The sequence below is a fragment of the Pundamilia nyererei genome, unplaced genomic scaffold, assembly GCF_000239375.1.
Source record: "Pundamilia nyererei isolate P.nyererei 1_Seehausen unplaced genomic scaffold, PunNye1.0 scaffold00049, whole genome shotgun sequence".
NCBI classification, from domain to species: Eukaryota; Metazoa; Chordata; class Actinopteri; order Cichliformes; family Cichlidae; genus Pundamilia; species Pundamilia nyererei.
The window spans coordinates 1,089,399-1,110,535 of NW_005187450.1; the positions used below are offsets into that span (position 1 = coordinate 1,089,399).

The 21,137-nt window shown below is 40.5% G+C and overlaps 1 protein-coding gene across 20 annotated transcripts in view; it reads left to right on the forward strand.

Moving 5' to 3' along the window:
- The window catches only part of kif1b (kinesin family member 1B), a 53,410-nt gene that overhangs the window by 21,770 nt on the left and 10,503 nt on the right, over positions 1-21,137 (forward strand). For 3 of the 20 annotated variants that reach the window (XM_005732914.2, XM_005732906.1, XM_005732913.1), the window contains exons 5-28: positions 120-188; positions 580-758; positions 1,422-1,533; positions 2,549-2,626; positions 2,738-2,803; positions 2,985-3,002; positions 3,343-3,418; positions 3,810-3,888; positions 3,967-4,109; positions 4,733-4,774; positions 5,244-5,318; positions 6,457-6,590; positions 7,962-8,041; positions 8,911-8,986; positions 9,167-9,220; positions 9,717-9,764; positions 10,013-10,092; positions 10,403-10,509; positions 10,815-10,898; positions 11,058-11,238; positions 11,347-11,419; positions 18,267-18,372; positions 18,544-18,561; positions 19,459-19,607. In XM_005732914.2, coding sequence (XP_005732971.1) covers positions 120-188; positions 580-758; positions 1,422-1,533; positions 2,549-2,626; positions 2,738-2,803; positions 2,985-3,002; positions 3,343-3,418; positions 3,810-3,888; positions 3,967-4,109; positions 4,733-4,774; positions 5,244-5,318; positions 6,457-6,590; positions 7,962-8,041; positions 8,911-8,986; positions 9,167-9,220; positions 9,717-9,764; positions 10,013-10,092; positions 10,403-10,509; positions 10,815-10,898; positions 11,058-11,238; positions 11,347-11,419; positions 18,267-18,372; positions 18,544-18,561; positions 19,459-19,607 — 2,127 coding nt within the window. Of the gene's footprint in view, positions 1-119; positions 189-579; positions 759-1,421; positions 1,534-2,548; positions 2,627-2,737; positions 2,804-2,984; positions 3,003-3,342; positions 3,419-3,809; positions 3,889-3,966; positions 4,110-4,732; positions 4,775-5,243; positions 5,319-6,378; positions 6,591-7,961; positions 8,042-8,910; positions 8,987-9,166; positions 9,221-9,716; positions 9,765-10,012; positions 10,093-10,402; positions 10,510-10,814; positions 10,899-11,057; positions 11,239-11,346; positions 11,420-13,519; positions 17,409-18,266; positions 18,373-18,543; positions 18,562-19,458; positions 19,608-21,137 lie in introns of those variants that run through there. The other 17 variants (XM_005732917.1, XM_005732912.1, XM_013910808.1 and 14 more) reach the window with 15 other exon arrangements.

Consider the following 21,137-nt stretch of genomic DNA (forward strand, 5'->3'; position numbering starts at 1 on the left):
ATAACTATTTAAATGTTTGCTTTACAAGAAGCCCACAGATCTCACACCTATTTATCGCCTCTTTTATATCTGCGGATGCCGTCATTTGAACTAAAATGCTTTTTTTCTTTGCCACTCAGCTGTGTGAAGATCTGTTTGAGAAGATCAATGAGGACGGCAACAAAGAGGAGCTCTCCTACTCAGTAGAGGTGCGTATCATTCTTCTTTGGTATTTGTAGTCCTCATGGTTCACCTCTGCCCCCAACTTTTTGTGTTCGCTGCTCTTTCCTGAGCATTTCCCAGACTTCAGTCACATACTGCATGGTTTTCTTTGCAAATCTCTGCCAGTAAAATTGGGAAAACAAAAGTGTCACTGTGAAGTTGAGGTGCGATTGTGATCCGGATAATTTCCCAAATCTGGGATAAATAAAGTATATCTTATGTTCTCTGACCTTAATATACGCATGCAAATACCTCCTCTTATATATATCAATAGTGACATTAATATATATTCTTTGTACAGAGCTGCACAATATTAGCTTAATATATTCAACCTGGAGCACCTGAAATTACTCTCTGTACTTCTGAAATTGTTTCCAGGTCAGTTACATGGAGATCTACTGCGAGCGCGTCCGAGATTTGCTCAACCCCAAGAACAAAGGGAACCTACGAGTCCGAGAACACCCGCTGTTGGGTCCCTATGTAGAGGATCTGTCCAAGCTAGCTGTCACCTCCTACACAGACATCGCTGACCTGATGGATGCAGGCAACAAGGCCAGGTGAGCTAAGCCCTGAGATCATGCTGAGATCACAGGAAGGAGCGGGAGGGGCTAAAGTTGTGGCGACAGCTGTGGTGATCTGATGATCAACGGTCAGTCAGGTTGATAAAAGATAAAAAATTAGCTTTGATTGAGGAAATGTTCTTGTATGACTCATTTGCAAGGGTTGAATTGTTAAACGGCAAGACAGCTCAGCCTTCACTGTGTTACCGTCTTAATTTTTTATTTTTATATTTTTAAATATAACCGCATGTCTAGCTTGACCTGGCAGGTAATGAGTATTTTTCAATGAAATGTGCGCGTGCACGAGGGCTCATGTGAGGAGGAGTGAACCCTGCCATAATCTCACTGTGCTGACTTAGAAGGCTTATTTCTAGAACATGCCACGTAAAGCCCATATCTCCCCTGTGACTATCCCTCTAAGCACTCCTCATGTATTTGTGTTTGGCGTCCTCGCGTTATTATCCACCTCCGCCGCACAAAGTAATCCTTTAGACTTACTTCACTCTAATAGGTGTAAAACCCACTGATGATAGCGCTAGTAATAGCCAAGACTAAGAATTAGGAATTAATTTTCCTTTAAAAGAATATTGTGTGGTTATTAAGGTGCTCAGAAATCATACTGTTTATTTCCTAACTGTGCCCATATGTGCTAAACTCCAGAACTGTGGCTGCCACCAACATGAACGAGACAAGCAGCAGGTCCCATGCTGTTTTCACCATTGTCTTCACTCAGAGGAAACACGACAGCGAGACGGACCTCTCCACAGAAAAGGTCAGAGCAGGAAAACAGTCGCCCTCTTTGTTTATAATTAGTCTGTAAAACGTTCACACTCAAATACACTTAAAGTTCCTTCCTCGTGTTTGTTAGAGATGAATTTCTTTATGCTGTTTTATTTAGACTGAAAAATGGGTTAAAAGCTTTCTTTGGTCCTTTAGTCTCCTGAAGTTAGTGGTCACAGGAGGCAGGGAAAAAAAAAGAGAGAGAGCCATTTTAGATTTGACTTTTAGCATTTCCTCAGACTGTGGAGGAACAAAGACCGCTGTGTTACTGAAAACAGTGCCTATTGTATGTGGCCACTCTGTTAGATTTTACACCCTTGCTCCATCTCACTTGACAGGAATGCCCCCAAATGCTTTGAATGTGTTCAACAATTCATTCTGCAGATTTTTATGGTGGGATTTAAACCATTAAACTGGAATTTGTCTCTGTTTTCTAAATGCAAAAATGCTAAATGCAAAAAAGTTTTGCATTTAGAATTGATTTCCTTTATAAATTATTTTCTAATGTGATTTGTGTGAATCTGCTGCTTGGCTCGGGAGCACCAGGCATACGTTTTCCTTGACATAAAAACTATAAATAAAGTGAAAGTGGAGCTTTCATTTTGTACGTCATACCTCCAGCAGTGCTGTTTCTGTTGCAGTAATGGAACACATCTTTTGTAATAGATTACACTGACAGAGCTATTTCTTCAACTCACCAGAGCTGGTCAAGTTTTATAGTGCGTGCTTTGTCGCTGATGCTCAGCTCATTACTGTGTCCAGGCTGTTCATAAGATGCTAACCTGTGTCATGCAGTAGCTTTGGTATGAGGAGTCTGTACATCATCCAAGTGCTGCACTGTGCTCCTCTATCTTTTTTTCTGATGTGGTCAATATTATGCAGAAATTTAGATTTGGCATTGGTGAAGCTAAGAGCTGTATTTTATTTATTTATTTTCTCTACCCACCCTATTAAATGCACATTATTATAGGCCTGATGCATCTAATGCATTTACTCCCTCCCTTTAGGTCAGTAAAATTAGTCTGGTAGACTTGGCAGGCAGTGAGCGAGCAGATTCAACTGGAGCTAAAGGTACCAGGCTAAAGGTAAGACTCCGATCTTCCCAAACACCTTGGAATCACATTTAAAAAATGGCTTGTACAACCTGGAAATCTGTGTAATTTTATTCTGTTTTTGTTTTTTGTCTGTGCTTGCAGGAGGGAGCAAACATCAACAAGTCTCTCACCACGTTAGGAAAGGTTATCTCTGCCTTGGCTGAAGTGGTGAGTCTTACACTTGATTTTATTTCCTTTATTTCTCTCCTCCTCCTTCTTTGCAGTCGTTCTCTTATCCTCTACAACTTGACCCTACCTTCAAAAGGAATTCATGTTTGTAGCCTGGCATGCTGTAATGTCTGCCCTTCTGTTCTCTCTTCTCTTGTCCTTGTAATGCTTACTTGCACAGGATAATTGTACCAGCAAGGTAAACCCTTTGACAGCTAAACCACTAACCTGTCATTCATCCCATGAGACAGATTTGACAGCCTTTGGTCATGTGCAGCAATGAAGTTGCAGATATTTAGCTGTTATCAGTTTTATCACTTTAAACCTTAAACCCTCAATCCCTGCACAAGAGCAAATGCATGTCAAATTAACTCTCTCCTCATTTTACCTGACATATTGACCCTTACACATAAGGATCTTTTTTTTTTTCTATTACAACATAATATTGCACAGCCTCCAGTCGCTTCCATAATTTGTACATCATTACATCAGCTCATTTTTACTCATATATTGATGTATTTATTTTTTGCTTACCGCAGAGCAAGAAGAAGAAGAAGAGTGATTTCATCCCATACAGGGACTCTGTTCTGACATGGCTGCTGAGGGAGAACCTCGGTATGAATATTAGTATCACTTGATTAATTGACGTTACTATGTGACAATAGTGGTTTGCCAGTAAATTACATATGAAAAGCCAGAGAAATTGAGCCATTTGCATAATGGAATATGCAGTCAGGATTGAAAAAAAGAAAAGACTTGAAATAGTCTACATTGCACTCAGGAAGTTTTAAGAAGAGCATAGTCGGCTCACCTCTTTGGTCCAGACGTGTCACAAAAAGTGCGCAGTGTATCTTAGATTTAGTCTAATGAAGCTCTTGATTACACAAAAAATGTATTTCATTTGACGAGCTTTTAAAAAGTGTTGTATTTTCATAGAAATTCTATGTGCCTTTGGTCATGTTTGGTCCTCAATGCTTATCTGACATCTCTACTGATCTTTTATCAGGTGGGAACTCCAGAACAGCCATGGTAGCTGCCCTCAGTCCTGCAGACATAAACTACGATGAAACCCTCAGCACTCTGCGGTAAGCTTTCTGTCCTGGAGGAAGATTGTGATTGTTTGAATTACACTTAAAATTATTTGTTTTATTATGTTTTTTTAGCTATGCTGACCGCGCCAAGAACATCAAATGCAATGCTGTCATCAATGAGGATCCCAACAATAAGCTGGTGCGCGAACTGAAGGATGAAGTGGCCCGGCTGAAGGAACTGCTCCGTGCCCAGGGCCTGGGAGACATTCTGGACAGTGAGTTTTATGCTGTCTCAGCTGGTCGTATCTGCAGCCAGCGACCTTCTCTGTCAGGGCCCACCACAAACTGGCAACGTCTTCTATCTTCATTACTGTCTCGTTACTCTCAGCCATCTAACGTTTTCATCTCAGTGCTTGTACTTGTGGCTGGTACATCACTAAAAACAAAGAATGAAGCAGCTTTTAACAAGTTTACCTCAATAAAGGTTTATTATGCCTCAGTGCAGTCATGTATAGAAGGTCAAATATATAGTATATTTAAGGTTGTATGTGTTTGACTGATTGTGTTTGACAACACATGTAGTCACTCAAAACTGCACTAAAATATCATTTGCTATATGCAGAAGTAATGGCTCATAGCCTTGTCAATTAGATACATAATATACCCATTAATGACTTCTAATAGCTGAAGTGATGAATAACCTGACTACTTGCTAATGCCTGCATAGATCACGTCTAATAGCATAGCACTTAGCAAGACATATCGTGACGTTTCTTCTCAGCTTTGTTATTGTTTATCCAGCCCCCCCCCCAAAAAAACAAACATAAAAAATATCTGTTCCTCCTATTCTACTGGTGCTGACCTCTGACCCTTCTCATCTTTTCCTGCTTCCCCTCAGTTGATCCTATGGGGGATGATTGTCCAGGAAGTGGAATCAAATGTGTGTATATGTGTGGTAGACTTGCACTGTATATCACTATTTGCCCTAATTATAGTAGCTAACATTGCTTATGAACCCCATTACCTGTATATTGAATCTGCTACCAGCTTTGCATGTAAGTGCCTTTGTTTTTTTTTAAAAAAAGCAAAAGCTTAATAGAGTCCCAGAAATGCAAGGTTTCCATAGGTGTTCTTATAACTGGCAAGAGTAAGCATGGCAGTAGGTTAGCATGCTTTCCGCTTTATTGTTATTTTTTTGTTACGTTTTTCAGAATGACAGGGGGGGAGGCAGCTACTTACAGGCTCAGATCCATTTTAGAGTAGCCCTTTAGTTTTCCCTGGCCTCAAAATGCAAATGCATCGTTTCATAATAATGTCTCACTACCTATGACTCGCACTCTTTAAGCTTATTTTAATCCCGGTTATTCGTTATGCTTTTTATTTTGTTTTCTTTCACTAATCATCCCCAGCAGGTGACGGTGCCCAAAGCTTTAAAATGCCCCTTCTGAGTTCTCAAACTGAGGCTCAGAGCTACAGACGGAAAGGTGCTTAATTTTTTGTATTTCTATATAGAGGCACCAGAGGTGTTTGTGTAAAGATTTGACTAACTTTGTGCACTTTAGTAGTTAGTAGAGTGACTAGTTTGCTAGTGTGCTTTCTGTTGTATTCTCAAGCATCCCTAACATCTTAACCATAAAAATGTTTCTGCACCATCTGATGCGCAGGGCAAATAGTTAACTAGCTGCTATAGTTGGGTCTATGTTTTTGGAGAAAAAAAGCCCATATCTCAAGAAAGTCATCATCCCCCAGAATATTTACCCTTTTCTAATATCACTTTGATTTAGTTTGGTCCTTAAAGAGCTCACTTGTGTGTTGCCTCAGAGGCCCTTGAGGTCATTATATTGACATGAGCTACCTGACCTTTGAGTGAGGCTGCTGTGGCTTTTGTTATGGCGGATGCTGTGTGCGTATGGCGCGTGTGCTGTGAATCTAATCAACTCCAGGCTGAACTTTCTTTGCCAGCATGTGTCCACGTCTCTCCTCTGTCCTCCTGCTGGACCTTCTTGCAGTCTCCATCTCCCTCCCATCCTGTAGCCGATACTCGTGATAGCAGTTTTCACACAGTGTGTTCACCCTCGTTCACACATACACAGAAGCAACAAAGTGACACCTCCCTATTCCTTCCAAACATACTACAAATTAAGAGCTCAGAGTTAATTGCTCTCCACTGTAATTGTGACCACCATAAAAGCCGCCCTTCAAACTGGTTATTAAAGGCTGAAATCTGATGTGTTTTCTCTGGAAGATGATGAGTTGGAGCGTAACTGCCTGGAGTGAAAACTGCTGCTGTCTGTAGCTGACTATCATGCTGGGTGTTTGTCTAAACCCTACAACGTAAAATGTGTGTCTTACATTGGTCTTTCCTCCCCTTTGTCCTTCCTCTTTCCCCATCTGCCCCCCCCCTGTTACTTTCTTTCCTTCTTTCTATTTGGTATTTCGTTATTCCATTTTTATGTGTTTTATTCCTTCCAACCTTTCTTGGCCTATCCCTCCTCTTTCTGTGTTATCTTCCTTCTCCCTCTCTCTTTCTTGTTGTTGGCTCAGACCTCAAAGACATTCAGAACAATAAGAATAGATACTTGATAGCCTCAGAGAACCAACGCCCTGGCCATTTCTCCACAGCCCCTATTGGTTCCCTGACAGCCTCGCCGTCTTCTGGCTCGCTGTGCAGCCAGGGGGGCCTTCAGTCAGTCACCAGCATCCAAGAGCGAATCATGTCCACGCCTGGAGGGGAGGAGGCCATTGAAAGACTCAAGGTAAAGCAGACAATGGTGTATGCAGCACTTTTAAAATCACACTCACTGTTTGTTGTTAGGAAAGTTAAAAGTCCCGCAGCCATCTTCCTACTCCGGCCACTTAAAGGTGTATCCCAGATATCTCATTTTATACCCTGGCCCACATACAGATCTTTGATCTTAAGTGGAACTCCTCTTTCTGTTAGTGGAATAAAACATTTACAACTATGTATTTATGTGCTGAGATATGCAATTATAAGAAAAATAAATATAATTTCAACAATATCTAAGTTTTCCTACATAAAGGAGTAATGTAACTGTAGGAAAAGAAGTCTGTCAGCAAAACTCTGGACTTAAATTGTAAGAAATAAATGCGTAAAATAAAAAAATCAAAAGTTCAGTTACTGCCCAGACTATCCTGTAATTATAAAACAGAAAGTTTTTCTTAAATCACAGAAAATTTTCTGTTTGAATATCGTTGAGGGACGCCTTTATTAGTAGGGTTGTTTTGGAGCCTTTGCTGGGCCAATTCTGCCCCCTGGACCTTATGTTTGACACCTCTGCTCTAACCAATAGAGGCTTGAAAAAAAAAACAAAAAAAACCTATTGGTCTTAACTGCTGGTTTCATGGTTAATATGGCAAAAATAATAAAGTAATTGCGGACTTTTTCAATGCCACACGGGACAACAGGCTTGCTTTTAATTGTTAAAAAGTGTATTTTATCCACAGTGTATATAAATATAGAGATGCAGCTTTATTTTTTATGATTAAATATACAAAATTTATTAGAAGTCAAGAAATTCACAGTAACGTGAAATAAGATAAAAAGGGAGAAACTGTAACTTATTCAATATATTTGTTTAACGTTAAGATGGCTGTTTAATTTTACGCCACATACAGCCTTTATTAAAACCTGAGCCTTATATGCCTCCCACTCACAGCAGTCTCTCACACTCTGTAGATAGGGTAGCACATAAGATTGCAACATCCACAGCCATGAGGAGCTGCAGTTTCCATGGCAACCGTGGTGCCCGGTCCCGTCTGTCATCCAATGACGTCAAGCACCAACGCAAATACGGTGGAAATCAGACCAAAATAGATTCAGTCTTATCAGCTTTAGGCTTTAATAGTGAGGAACGGCGTTCTCTATCAGTGCTGAAGCTATTTTTGGGAATCTAAACGCAAGAAAATAAGTCATAATCATGTTGAATATACAAGTTTATTTTGTGAAGGGAAAGTATAAACATTCCACATAAACATTTGACAGTGATGAGGCAAAGGTAATCTCCCAAATCCAGGTTGGTGCGCTTGTTCCTGCCTCCAATACACTGCTAGTAGTTACTTTTATATTACACCGGTTTGGTTTTTCTCATAATTTCCCCTTTGTTCAGGAATCAGAAAAGATCATTGCTGAGCTCAATGAAACCTGGGAGGAGAAACTGCGAAAGACTGAGGCAATCCGCATGGAGAGGTCAGTACAGGCAGACAGTGTTTGTTCATTTCCATCTTTATTTCCCGAGGGGGAAGGTGTCTGTCCAACGTGTGCATTAAAGTCTTCCTCATTGCATCCTGTCAGTCTTAAAGGGGTGTGCGGTCTGTCTCAACTGTGTGTCAAATGCTCTGATAGCATTGGAAACTTCCCCCGACACACCTCTCAGACGTCACATAGAGGGATGTCTGTCATCCATTATCTGCAATTTGACGTTCACTCCCACCTGATGCTGTAATTGGCCACGTTCCTTCTCATTCTAGCTCTCTGAAGCTTGGTTTGTTTGTTACTCAGCATGTGTGGCTAAATGTGACTGTTACCCCCCTTTTTTTGTATAGGATATTCTTGTCTTCTCCCTCTTTGTTGGTCATGATTTATCTATCCCCCTCTCTCTATGAGCACAATTAATTTTCAACACTGTCAAATATCACATCTTAAGAACTGTAACCAAACCTTTAGTTTTCCCCTAGTACTTTACTCTCTATCTCTTCATCCCTCTGTGCTGTCTGTTTTACTTTTCTCTGCCACCTTTTTTTCCATCTCTGCACTAGTTCTGTCCATTTCACTGTCCTCCTTTGTTGTCACACTCGGCTGCACAAACACCCCTCTCAGACATCAACCATGCTACCGTCTGTCCATAGAGTCTAACTGGTGCCATTCTCAGCCGGTTGTCATGCTACAAATCACTTACTCCAACGTTGCACACCATCGGTTCTCATCCTCTTCGAGTTACCAGCACAAACGAGCTTTAGTGGAAAAAGAAGTGCACACAGTGTATGTTGCAGCAAGAATAAAAGACCAATAACGAATGCTTTCACTGAGTGTACAAATGTTTTTTGGCTGTATTTCAGGGAGGCTTTGCTTGCAGAGATGGGCGTGGCAATCCGTGAAGATGGAGGCACTTTGGGTGTATTCTCTCCTAAAAAGGTATGACAGACTGGGTGGGAGCGCACAGTGTCAACATTCCCACTGGTGGTGAAGCACATCCTTCCTCCATCACTTCACTTTACCTCACTGTCTTTTTCCATGAGAACCCTTCCTGGGTTTTTTTTTCTTTATCATTCTGTCTTTCTTTCCACTTCTTATTTGCTTCCTTCACATACTCAGCTTAGCGATGAAGGGCCATTTGACGAGCCTTTTGATTGTTTTGCCACCAAAAAGGTTTGTTTAACCAAATAAGCTGGCAGAACTACATTTCCCGCTTTAGAAATAGCCCCACTTTAGACAGTTTAGTCTTTAATAGACATTTTATGTGCATGATCCAGATCTACACTTTTTCTGCTCATTGTTTTGTACTTTTACTCTGCTGGATCATTTGCAGTCTTATTTTTTTTTCCTGTAGATGCTCTCAGTGCTATGAGATCCTTATGAAATTACAAGCAGTGGCATGTTCCCTTCACTCCATCAAGTAGAGGCAGTGCTATAGTGCAGTGACTTAAAAACTGGTAGATATGTTTATGTTTGTTTGTCAGTAGAGTCATTAGTGCCTGAAACAACACATGTCATCACTTCATGAGTCTGTGAGTCTTTGTTCTTGTGTGTGTGTGTGTGTGTGTGTGTGTGTGTGTGTGTGTGTGTGTGTGTGTGTCCTTTGTTCACATCCGATTGCCTTCCATAATTTCTTTTCTCTCCTTTCACTCACTGCTCCATGGGTTAGCCTTGCGATCTCTATGCAGACTTTAACGGGGTATTCTCACCTAAAAAGGTTGGTGTTTTGGAGGAATAGCTTGCAGGATCCTTTTTGAAGTAGTTCTGTGAAATATAAGACTCCAGAGTTGTCAGGACAGTGTTGATGTGACCGCTTCTGTCTACATTTGCAGACAGAAGCATTTGTTTGATATGAAAATATCCTAACATCAGGGGCAGTTTCTGCACTTATGAATGTTGATTAAAGCAGCAAAATTCTAGAAATGTTTTTGTGGTAAACTGTATGCCTCATGTGTTTATCTGTAGACCCCACACCTGGTTAACCTGAATGAGGATCCTCTCATGTCTGAGTGTCTGCTCTACTACATCAAAGACGGAATTACAAGGTAACCTAAACCCGAATAATGACCCTGCCGCAGTGGATTTGGAAAGTTCTGGCAACTCTCCCAGGCAAGGTTGTCTGGAAAACTACTGGGTCTTTTTATGATCAGGCTTAAAATCTGCTAATGAATACATTTTGCTTTTGTTTATGTCGCCTCTTTGTCCTGTTGGTACCCTCTATAGACTCTTTCTGTTGAGTCAGTTGTTACATTTCAACTTACAGAAACACTAACTGTACATTTTTGCACAAATGGCTGACAATGCATGTGTATAGCAGTATGCAGTCTCTCAAACTGGCTTCTGTGATTGTTTCAGAGTGGGTCAGGCCGACGCAGAGAGAAGACAGGACATTGTTTTAAGCGGTGCTCATATCAAGGAAGAACACTGCTACTTCCGCAGCGAAAGGAATGCAAACGGAGATGGTGAGACATAATACTGGCTGCTGGTGTTTGGAGGTGTTTGTATTGAATGTGTGCTAAATTAAGTTGAGCAAGATGTTTATAGTGTGATTTTAAAAACACCTAAACACATACAAACGAAACCTTTTTTTTTTTTTTTTTTTTTGAACGGATGAAATGAGTATATAAATATATAGACTACATCTAATGGGTGATGTATTTGTGGGTTTGTTTTCTTTTTGGGTTTTTTTGGTTTTTTGTTTGTTTTTTTTGAATGGTGATGAGTCATTCAGAATGATTGATTTGCGATTGGTTTGTTTTTGCTAAAGTTATTGTCATGCTGGTGCCCTGCGAGGGATCGGAGACCTACGTCAACGGCAAGCGTGTTGAGGACTCGATCCAGCTTCGTTCAGGTATGTGTGTAGAAAGTTTTCTATACAAACTGTGAACATTTGTGTGATGTCTGTAAGCAGATATGATGTAACTAATTTCTTAATGCCCAAATTATGAAATGTATTTATGACCTGTAGCGTTTAAGAAATTTTTTTCATGCTTGTGCTGCCTTCTTTAAGGCAATCGCATCATTATGGGAAAGAACCACGTGTTCCGGTTCAACCACCCAGAGCAGGCCAGAGCTGAAAGGGAGAAGACGCCATCGGCAGAAACCCCCGTGGAGCCCGTTGATTGGACATTTGCTCAGAGAGAACTCCTGGAGAAACAGGGCATTGACATGAAGCAGGAAATGGAGAAAAGGTATGCAATCTATGACGTTCATTTATTTTAAATATGCGAGTAGTTGTGTGGCATTAAATGTGGATTGTTTGATGTGTTTCAAAACTTTTATTTTACTCTGCTGTGTAGACTCACTGAGATGGAAATCTTGTACAAAAAAGAGAAGGAAGAAGCCGATCAGCTTCTGGAGCAGCAGCGACTGGTGAGTTCAAATAAGCCCCTTTTGTGAATTTAAAGAACTCACTCTGTTTTTTGTTATCAAAGATGTTTTAAACCAGTTAGTAATAAGTGCAGAGTGGGTGTAAAAGGAGCTGTAATGTCAGTTTTTCCTTTTGTTAAAGTTAATAAAATCGCTAATAGAAGCAGCCTATTGAGTGAACGTGCTAGTTTGGGATATTTTGTGTGATTTTTGATGTACTTCAGGCTATCTCTCGTGGATTTCAAAGTAAAAGTATCTCCAAAACTACGATCAGTTACAATTTGACAGCTTGTTTCTTTGGATGGTGGTTTCATTTGGTCCTTTTAAATCTCACTAGTACTAATTCTCACTCCGAGCTCTGACACTTTGAGATGTTTATGTGTGAATCACACTTTTACTCCTAGCGCATGTCTGTTCTTTTTGCATGGAAGTTTTTCTGGTTTGAGACGGATAAGCTTTTACTGGCTGTCCTCTTGTGTTCAACAATTTATTTATTTTTTTCTGTAGCAGCTTGATTGAGCAAGAATTAGACTGTAAAGCTTTCCCCTTTCCAAACCCCTGTTTTCCCCTTTCTTGTGTCTTCTTTAGTGGATCTGAATCTTGCAAAACAGCAACTTGCAGCTAAAATTGATTTGATATGAAGATCAAATTTCCTTTAAAACCGATTCAGCATTTATCAGCATCGAAAAACATGTTAAAAAGTGACGCTGCTTTTGCATGGTTCATTTTAATAGCATGTTTTCTTAACTCATTCAGTACTGGTTGTGGACTAAGTTGCAGTGTTTGCCGGAGCTGGTCAACTCTGAAGTGGCTGTTGATTTGCTTGGATTAGATTTCTACTCTAGTTTTCTTACTCTGTTTTGTCCTGAGTTTCATCTCTTCAATGCAGTTGCTGATATGTACAATGCATTGTGATAACAACAATTTCTGCTGTAGTTTTTGACAGATAGTGACAATGTGGTTTCTCATTGACTTCTTTGGCATCTGTGAGGGCACGACTGAACAACAGTTACCACTGCTCACAGTTAACTCAGTGAATCACGGGGCCTCGTTCACATCCTGGTGGTTTTATATGTGCAGAATTACACACAGAGGGTTCAGACTCCCAGGGACATAACATGTCCAATTCTTCCCAAAGATACGTACAGTCTCATACACACAATCGAAATGATCTCTACTGGTTGTGATCTGTAATGTATGCTGTCTCCAAAAAATGAGAAACTGCATTTTTTTTTTTTTTTTCCTCCAACTAACAACTTTCTTGTAGTGGATTAACACTTATCCGCACTTCTGCATCTCCTCTCTCTACTGGCTTTCTGATCAACTGCAAGAACACTGTCTGCTAACTTACCACTAATACTAAAGCCACTCAAACCTTCTGGACTAAAGGGGGAAAGCTCCAGAATTCATCTACATGCATGCTGCTGTAGCATGTTTGGGATCCAGCTCACAAAATTTTCCACTAAGAAGAGGAATATCACAAAACAGTACATATGTGCTCCAATCAGCAACTATCATCTATTGATATTTTCTTTCTAATCATGATAGACATGCTTTACCTTTAATATCAATATGCAACACTGGGAACAATAAGGTCCAAAAAGGACACCTCCATTGCAGACATATAAAAAGTTTTAGCGAGTGTTGTGTTGAACATGAATTTATATCCATAGCGCCGTTTCGGTGGAGAAGTTAGAGAGAGAAAACTGACAAGAAAGTCAATGGAAGCCACTGTTTCTGTGAATTAATTTTTCCCGTTTCTATAGCTTTATTTTCAGCATAACTTTAAAAATAATCTTGCATGTTGCCATACATCTTGTATAATAATGATGTATGCAAAATGTTTCTAATATTAGTGTAATTGTCACCTTTTGTTAAAAATCCAGAATTTGGAAATGCTGTCTGCGCTTAAGACAGAACGTAATCTTCTGATATAACTTTGACTCGTGGTTGGTGTTCCCTTGTTGCATATTTATATGTTCATTCTTTTCTTTTTTTCTTTTTTAAAAGCCATCTTTTCATCCTCTCCCTGATTTCCCATTGTAATTTCTCCTTTTTTTGGGGGGGACCCATCTGGTTTGTGTCCTGTGTTGTTTTCTCAAGGATGGAGACTCTGATAGTGGGGATGACTCAGATAAGAGGTCTTGCGAAGAGAGCTGGAGACTGATCACTTCCCTGAGGGAAAAGCTACCTCCCAGCAAGCTCCAAACCATAGTGAAAAAGTGTGGATTACCCAGCAGTGGGAAAAGAAGAGAGCCAGTGAAAATGTACCAGATCCCTCAGCGGCGCCGCATCACCAAGGACTCTAAGTGGGTCACCATCTCTGACCTGAAGATCCAGGCAGTCAAAGAAATCTGCTACGAAGTGGCGCTCAATGACTTCCGTCACACACGGCAGGAAATCGAGGCTTTGGCTATTGTAAAGATGAAGGAGCTTTGCGCTAGCTATGGCAAGAAGGACCCCAACGAGCGGGACTCGTGGAGGGCGGTGGCTCGGGATGTTTGGGACACTGTAGGGGTTGGTGACGAGCGCATTGAGGATGTCATGACCAATGGGTCTCGACCCGGAGGAGTTGTTATGGACGAACTAAAAGTGCACATTGATAAACTCGAGGACATCCTGCAGGAGGTGAAGAAACAGAATAACATGAAGGATGAGGAAATCCGCGCCCTCAGGAATAAGATGGTTAAAATGGAAAAGGTCCTACCGCTCATAACCCCAGAGGGCCAAGAAAAGCCTCCCAGTGTAGGTCCCTCTACTTGTGAAGCAAGAACTCCAAGCCCTCAGGAAGGAAAACTACCTGTGCCTGAAAAGCCTGACGAAGAAGATGCAGATTCACTAACAGGCCAAAGTATGGCAGATGATTCAACGCTAAAGCGAGGCCACATGCGCTGGATGCGTCAAGAGCAGCTGCGCCTCAAGAATCTACAGCAACAAGAGATCTCCAAGCAGCTCCGCCGGCATCCCGGGCCTCATCGCTTTATACCACCAGAAGACCGTAAATTACGCTTCCCCTTCAAAAGTAATCCAAAGCACCGTAACTCGTGGAGCCCGGGTACTCATATCATAATTACAGATGAGCAGGTTATAGAGTTAAAGGTGCCCAAAGAAGCTGTACAGGAAGAGGAGGCAGAAAGCCTAGCTGGAGAAGATGTACAGTGTAGCGATAAGATGGATAAGATGGCTGCTTCAGTTATCCAAGTCTCTCCAGCGCTGCAAAGCCCATCAGTTCAGCGCAGAAGCAAGGACTCAGACCAAGGTTTAAACCAGGGTCACAGGCATAACTATAGGAACAACCAACATCAGCAGCTGCACGAACGAGGCCGCAGCAACTCCTTTAATCACCGTCAGCGTCCCTCGGGCTCCATGGAGTCACTGCAGCAGTCTGAAAGCAACAGGAGGTATACGCAGGCTTTCTACCAGCCCCGCCACTATCAGAACCAGCCAGCACATCCCCAGCCTCACCACCACCAACAGCCATGCCACTATAACGGCGCGATGTATGCCGATGGCGGCTTCAATGGTTACCAGCATTACCATCACACTGACCATCCTAACCATCCAGTCAACTTTCAGCCACCTCCACGAATGCGCAGGCAAATGTCTGCTCCTAACCTAAAAGCCAGCAGAGAGACGACGGTCTGAGTGGGACTTGAGGAGTGAGGAACTAGATTGACAGACTTTTAGTAGGCAAACACATTACAGATCACAACAGCTCTGACAAAAAGTGACTGTGACTATTGCACTAGATCGGTGTTACTGGTTGATCCAAGTATTGTATGTATTATATATAAATATATATAAAAAAAGAGACATTTTATCACCATCAGTATCATCATATGACATTTTTATCATTTGTTTTGTGCATCGTGTGCATTGTCATCACTGTCACTGGGATTCAAAGGATTCAAAGCCAACAGATAATTTTTTTTTTTAACATGTCACGCCTACTCTTCATTTATCAGCATGTGTGACAAGTTGATGAATCACACTTTGAATTTGCCAAATTACTTTCACGGTCGAATTTCTGAGTTTACATTATTGCCATTTTAGTATTGATGAAAGTAGAGTGTTGTGTTTTTTTTTGTTGTTGTTTTTTAAATGGCCACTGTGACATGAACATACTGACGTGTCCAATACGCATTTTTGTTGGTGCCCACTTTAGGAACAGAACACACCCAGTGTTTTATCTACGTACTGTTAAGCTGCACAGTAGGATGGGAGAATCAGTTGTCTTTAGCACGATCATGTTTACCTCAAAGCATTTTGTTACAACGCATCATTGGCCTAGATCTGGAATCAAAAGACCACTTGAGGAATAACTTGAAGCACCAGTCAATCGTGTGCCTTTTAAACAGACTGACATATAAAGAAAGTGGGTTTTTTTTTTAAAGTGCCTTTTTAGATGCTCTAACTCTATTAATCCTGCTCTGCCTTTGCAATTCAGTATTTTCTTTGCCTTCCTTTTAATTCAGTGCCTACGGACAGGTTTGCAGATTAATTTTGTAAAGGAAGCTTCATACCTTAACTAACCAAAACTAACTTTTTATCAATAACATACTGACTTATACATTTTTTTTAGTAATCATCTTATTTGCTTGATTACAAACTTTTTCCTGTCTTTCTTTTTACTTTACAGTTTAACCAAAAACAAAAAAAAACTTCAAATATGTAGCTACCAACTACTTACATGACAGTGTTTTGCACTTCCTCACTTCACGGATAAGCTGCATAATTTGTTATTGACTGCACTAATTTTTAAAGATACTAAGTTCTTTTAAAAAAGCAGACCAAGTCCAAAAAAGGTTTTAAAACATGTCCATGAGTTTTGGAGTTCACTAAAGACAAGAACCACTACGCTGAAAAGCACAGAGAGCACCCTCGATTGTACGTGAATGCAAATTGTATCCATTTCAAAGTTTCACTGAATAGTTTCCCCCTTTTCTTCCTGTATGAAGCACTCAGTCTGGTTAAAATTACATTTTAGGTTTGTGGCTCATTGAGTAAGCACAGAGTTCACTGTGTTTCAGATGGATGCCCTACAGAGTGTTGTCAAGGTTCCCAAAGACTCGCCCTAAAAATGTTGGAAGCAGGACAAAGACTTGAAATGTTTGCATAATGGTATTCAGGAGAAATGTCCATATCAAATGAGATTTTTGGTTTTTTTTTAAGGGCTGCCTTGTTTTTAGCTGCATATTCACACAACCAAGACAGATATGGGTGTGATGGTCTGTGAAATCTGTTGCCCATGTTAATAACTTCAGTAGTCTGTATCAGTGTTTTTGCCTCTGTGCTTTAGCGTGTGCGTATTTGCCTACCTTTTTAATCGGCCTGTTGTCTGCTGCATTTTTAGCTTTAAAAGAACCCCCATTAATTATTAACATTAGATATCAGATGGCCTTCAAATTATTTCAGACAAACAGCAACACTCACAGCAGGATGGGCGAGACCTTTGAGGACTATCATATTGTTAAACCTGGGATTTGAATTTATTTTCTTTTTAATGCTCTTAAGTTTTGACGGTATAAATTCTGCCTTACTATGCTGTAACAAAAAAACCAAATGACATGACATATTCAGCCAGCCTTCCCCTCATATGTTTGACTATCTTTGCATGGAGTAGCTTACATTTCCTCAGCCCTGATGAATCTATTAAAAGAAAGTTGTTTAACATAAGCTCTGGTGCAGATGGTGACCGAGTAAGCTGGACAGTGTACAGCATCAAATGAACCACCGTGTGTACGGCTCTGAAATCAGCATTTATAAGTATGCTAGGTCTCTGTGTCTGAGTGTCGTACATCTTGTGTTTTTTGAACCTACAACCACATAAAGTGCCTCATTGTGGCTGTGTACCGAGTTGTGTTGCTCCTTGATAGAGCACATTAACATTGAACAGTATTGTTCACTGGTTTTCATAAAGGATATACCACAACTATGTGTTTTATTGTCAAGGTATGAATGAAATGAAATAAAATGACATGATCCATGTGCAGTTGTTTGTTACATATTGCTGTTATTTGTTTTCCACTACCACTAAACCTAAATAGGAGTAGAATCTGCATGTAGGCAGCGTGCAGGGTTAATAATTTGCAACAGTCAGGTTAAAGGTGCTTAAAGTGTCCTTCTAATAAACTCTGTAGCTTCGAGTTGATCGATGAAACTTTCATGCTGGATTTCCACGGGCTCCTTAAACGAGGAGACGTCAGCTTGCTGGTAGGAGTTCAGCAGACAAATGAAAAGGCTGCATTGTCTTCTCAGAAGACTGTGAACAAACAGGATGAGGTCATTGGGAACACAGCCTGTCCTGATGATGATGATGGCGCCCCTCATTGGATTACAGTTGACTCAGCTTCTACCAGCACCTCTCTGCTTCCACTCATACCACTGCTCTCAGATGCTTTTTTTCCTCATTGATCAGTATAGAAAGTATTCCAGTTTATGCTCTTACATACTTACAAAGGAGATGGTTTCTCCTTTGTTGTACTGGTGAAGAGCTGAGCGATCCACATAATTAGAACTTTATTGAACCTCTTTAGTCCTGGATTTAATAATATCTTAGTTTCATGGACAGTAAAAATATATCTTTTTTCCTTTGTAATGATGCGTGAATTGCTTATGTGCAACATATTTATCTAGAAATTCACAATATAAGGGTAGGGCTCACAATCTAATAACTATAAACCAGTTTAATGCAATTACACATCCAGAAGCGCGCATCATTTGGCTTCATAATCAGTCTTCAGTGCTCGTTTTTCACAAATAAAACCCTCGTTGGGTTGGCGTCACCTGTTGTTGCGGCTGATGGACAGTTTTCCACGTTCTCTCTCCTCTTCCCTGTGTTGGTGTCCAGGTTTACGAGAGCAAATTGCAGGAGCTTCAGAAACAGGTGGAGACTCGCTCACTGGTAGCTGAGACACCCGATGAAGAAGAGTTGGAGGAGGAGGAGGAAGAGGAAGGTGTGTAGTATGCATTTTCAGACCTGAAGATGATTGTTTTTCCTGTACACACTACATGTAATGCTAAAATATAATATATAGATATATATGTGTGGGTGAGTGCGTCTGTGTTTATTTTTATATAAATGTATAAATGAACTGTGTCTGTTTTCTTCCACACTTTGTGTCCAGAGCCTAAACTCCTTGGATGTGCGTATAGTATTTACATATCCATAATATCACTTTCATTCAGATTCAAGTATTTTAATAGTGCCACATTAATTACCCATTGAAGGTATTAACAGAAAACTAGCTCAAAACTAGTACATCCTCTAGTCCATGCACAATAAAACATACTACTAATGGTATATGTCGTTTTACATAAATTTATATATTACTTTTACTAAACCTCTGTTTAACCAAAAAATCCATTGAGATTTTTTTTTTCTTTTTCAAGGGAGACCAGGTCAGAAATGCTCATCATTATGAAGTCTAAAGGACCATACTTATTCAGCCCAGTGATGACAGATTGTCATTAAATCACTGTTTCAGGTTTCAGAGCATGCCTCTGTGCTGGTTTCCATCATTTTAAGTCTGGATGAAAGACTGGTAATAACCAGCGATGGGTCATTAATTAATTTAGTCTTAATCTCATCCATCTTGGTGGCACATTATGAAACCTAATGTGAATACAGGCTCTGTCATGTTTAAAGGGGTTCTATTTATTGTGACAAAACCAAACCTTTATGCTCAGGTTGTAGTTTCATACAAGAAACCTCTTAGTTTTGGTTCTTGACGCATACGTTTGTAAGTTTCATGCTTTTCTGGAACTTTTTCATTAATTCTGTTTGAGAGCCTCAAAAGGAAACTGTTGAAACTGCAGTCAGTGCCTACAAGTAATGTTACCTTTAAAGTGAAGTTGACAAAATGCTATAACTGAGAGATCCTCTTGAATTTCAAGCATTAATGCTAAGTAGTATAGACCTGTGGCTGGGCTAAATCAAAGCTATGGTCCTTTTGGGTTTTATGATTATTTGATTTGTAAGGTTTAATAACTGCTGTATTTATCTCTTGATAACGCCCCCTCTGTCTTTTGTATCCGCACAGTGCCGTGGACTCAGCATGAGTTTGAGCTGGCTCAGTGGGCCTTCAGGAAGTGGAGGTACCATCAGTTCACCTCCCTTCGAGATCAGCTGTGGGGAAATGCCGTCTACCTAAAAGAGGCTAACGCCATCAGTGTGGAACTGAAGAAGAAAGTAAGTGAATTGCTATTTCTCTTTATTTACCTTGAAGTGAATCACCCTCATAGCAATAATCTGTCATTTTCTACGTATTTCACTGACACCTAAACACAAACCCACATGACACACCCTCAGGCCTGGGAGAGTGTCACAAGGGAAGCGCCTGATGATGTTATTGGGTCAGAGGATCTTAGACTTAAAGGTTGCTGCATAAAATATTTTCCATATAATAATGACTTACAGGTTCCTAGCATTATTTTAGGGGTTTGCAGAGTGTGCTTAGATAACTTAGTGTTAAAATAAAATATTATCATCCTTACACTATACACTGTTTCCCCGCCTCTTTTTCAGCTCTGTAAAAAGAAAAGTTCCATTTTAGCTCCTTATTTATTTAAAGCCCTCCTCTCAAGAAGCCCTGTTTATATAATACAGCTTCATCAAGATGGGAACAGCCATCTGAGAGCTGTCGGCTGGCAATAAAGCCCACAAAGAGGATAGACTCGTTCAGTACAAAATGTTTTCATGCAGCGGTGTTGACATTTCAGAAATTACTTGTATTGTGACCATAGACTTTTGTTATGCATCCCCTTCCCTCTACAGTTTCGTTGTACATGTTCAGTAACAATAAAAGGCTATTCTATTTGTCTATTTTATGTTTGTTGGCTTAGCATTGCATTTCCCACACAGGTCTGTTGTGTTTGGCTAGTGCTAATTGTGGCTACATTAGCGTGCAGCATGCTAACACAAAATTAAAAGTGATGCAGGCCTTCAGTTTTTATAGATACTGGAAGTCCTTGCAGCCAGCAGTAGACCATTCTGGTGTTCTTTGGATGTGATTGATACATTTTAAAGAACCAGCAAAAAATAAAAAAATGGCGGCACCCTCCTTGTTAAAGAAGGTGTCGCCTCACTGTAAGAAGGTTCCTGTTTTTGATCTTACCTGGACACCCAAGTTTGTGCATGGGACCGCTCGAGAACGATGCAGAGTAGCAGTTTCAAATTGATAACATTGGTGTATCTGCTAAAAGTCTCGGCCGAGTTTGAATCTCAGTGACATCGGCCTCAAGGTTAGAGATGTGGCTTTTACTTTAAAGCACTTTAAATGGTTACTAAGATAACAAAGCTGTATATCAATGCCATTCCATTACTATGCATGTATATGTGTCTAAGCAAAGGTTCTCTGGATCGTCTGCAGGTTGTGCAAAACGCTGCAACTAGGCTGTTGATAAAATCCTCCAAGTATTCACATGTGACAACATTGCTATTTCAGCTACACTGGCTTCCTGTTGAATTTAGAGTACATTTTAAGATCCTGGTCTTGACATTTAGAGCCTTGGATGGACTGTCACCGATCTACATCTCCGATCTGCCACAGCCCTATGTCCCTAGCAGGTCCCTGAGGTCATCTTATCAGGGCTTACTTGCTATAAAACAAACTAAGATGAGAACTAAGGGTGACAGAGCTTTTGCCACTGTGGCCCTGAGACTGTGGAACTCTCTCCCTCATACATTAAGAACTGTGGACTCGGTAGTTGTTTTTAAAAA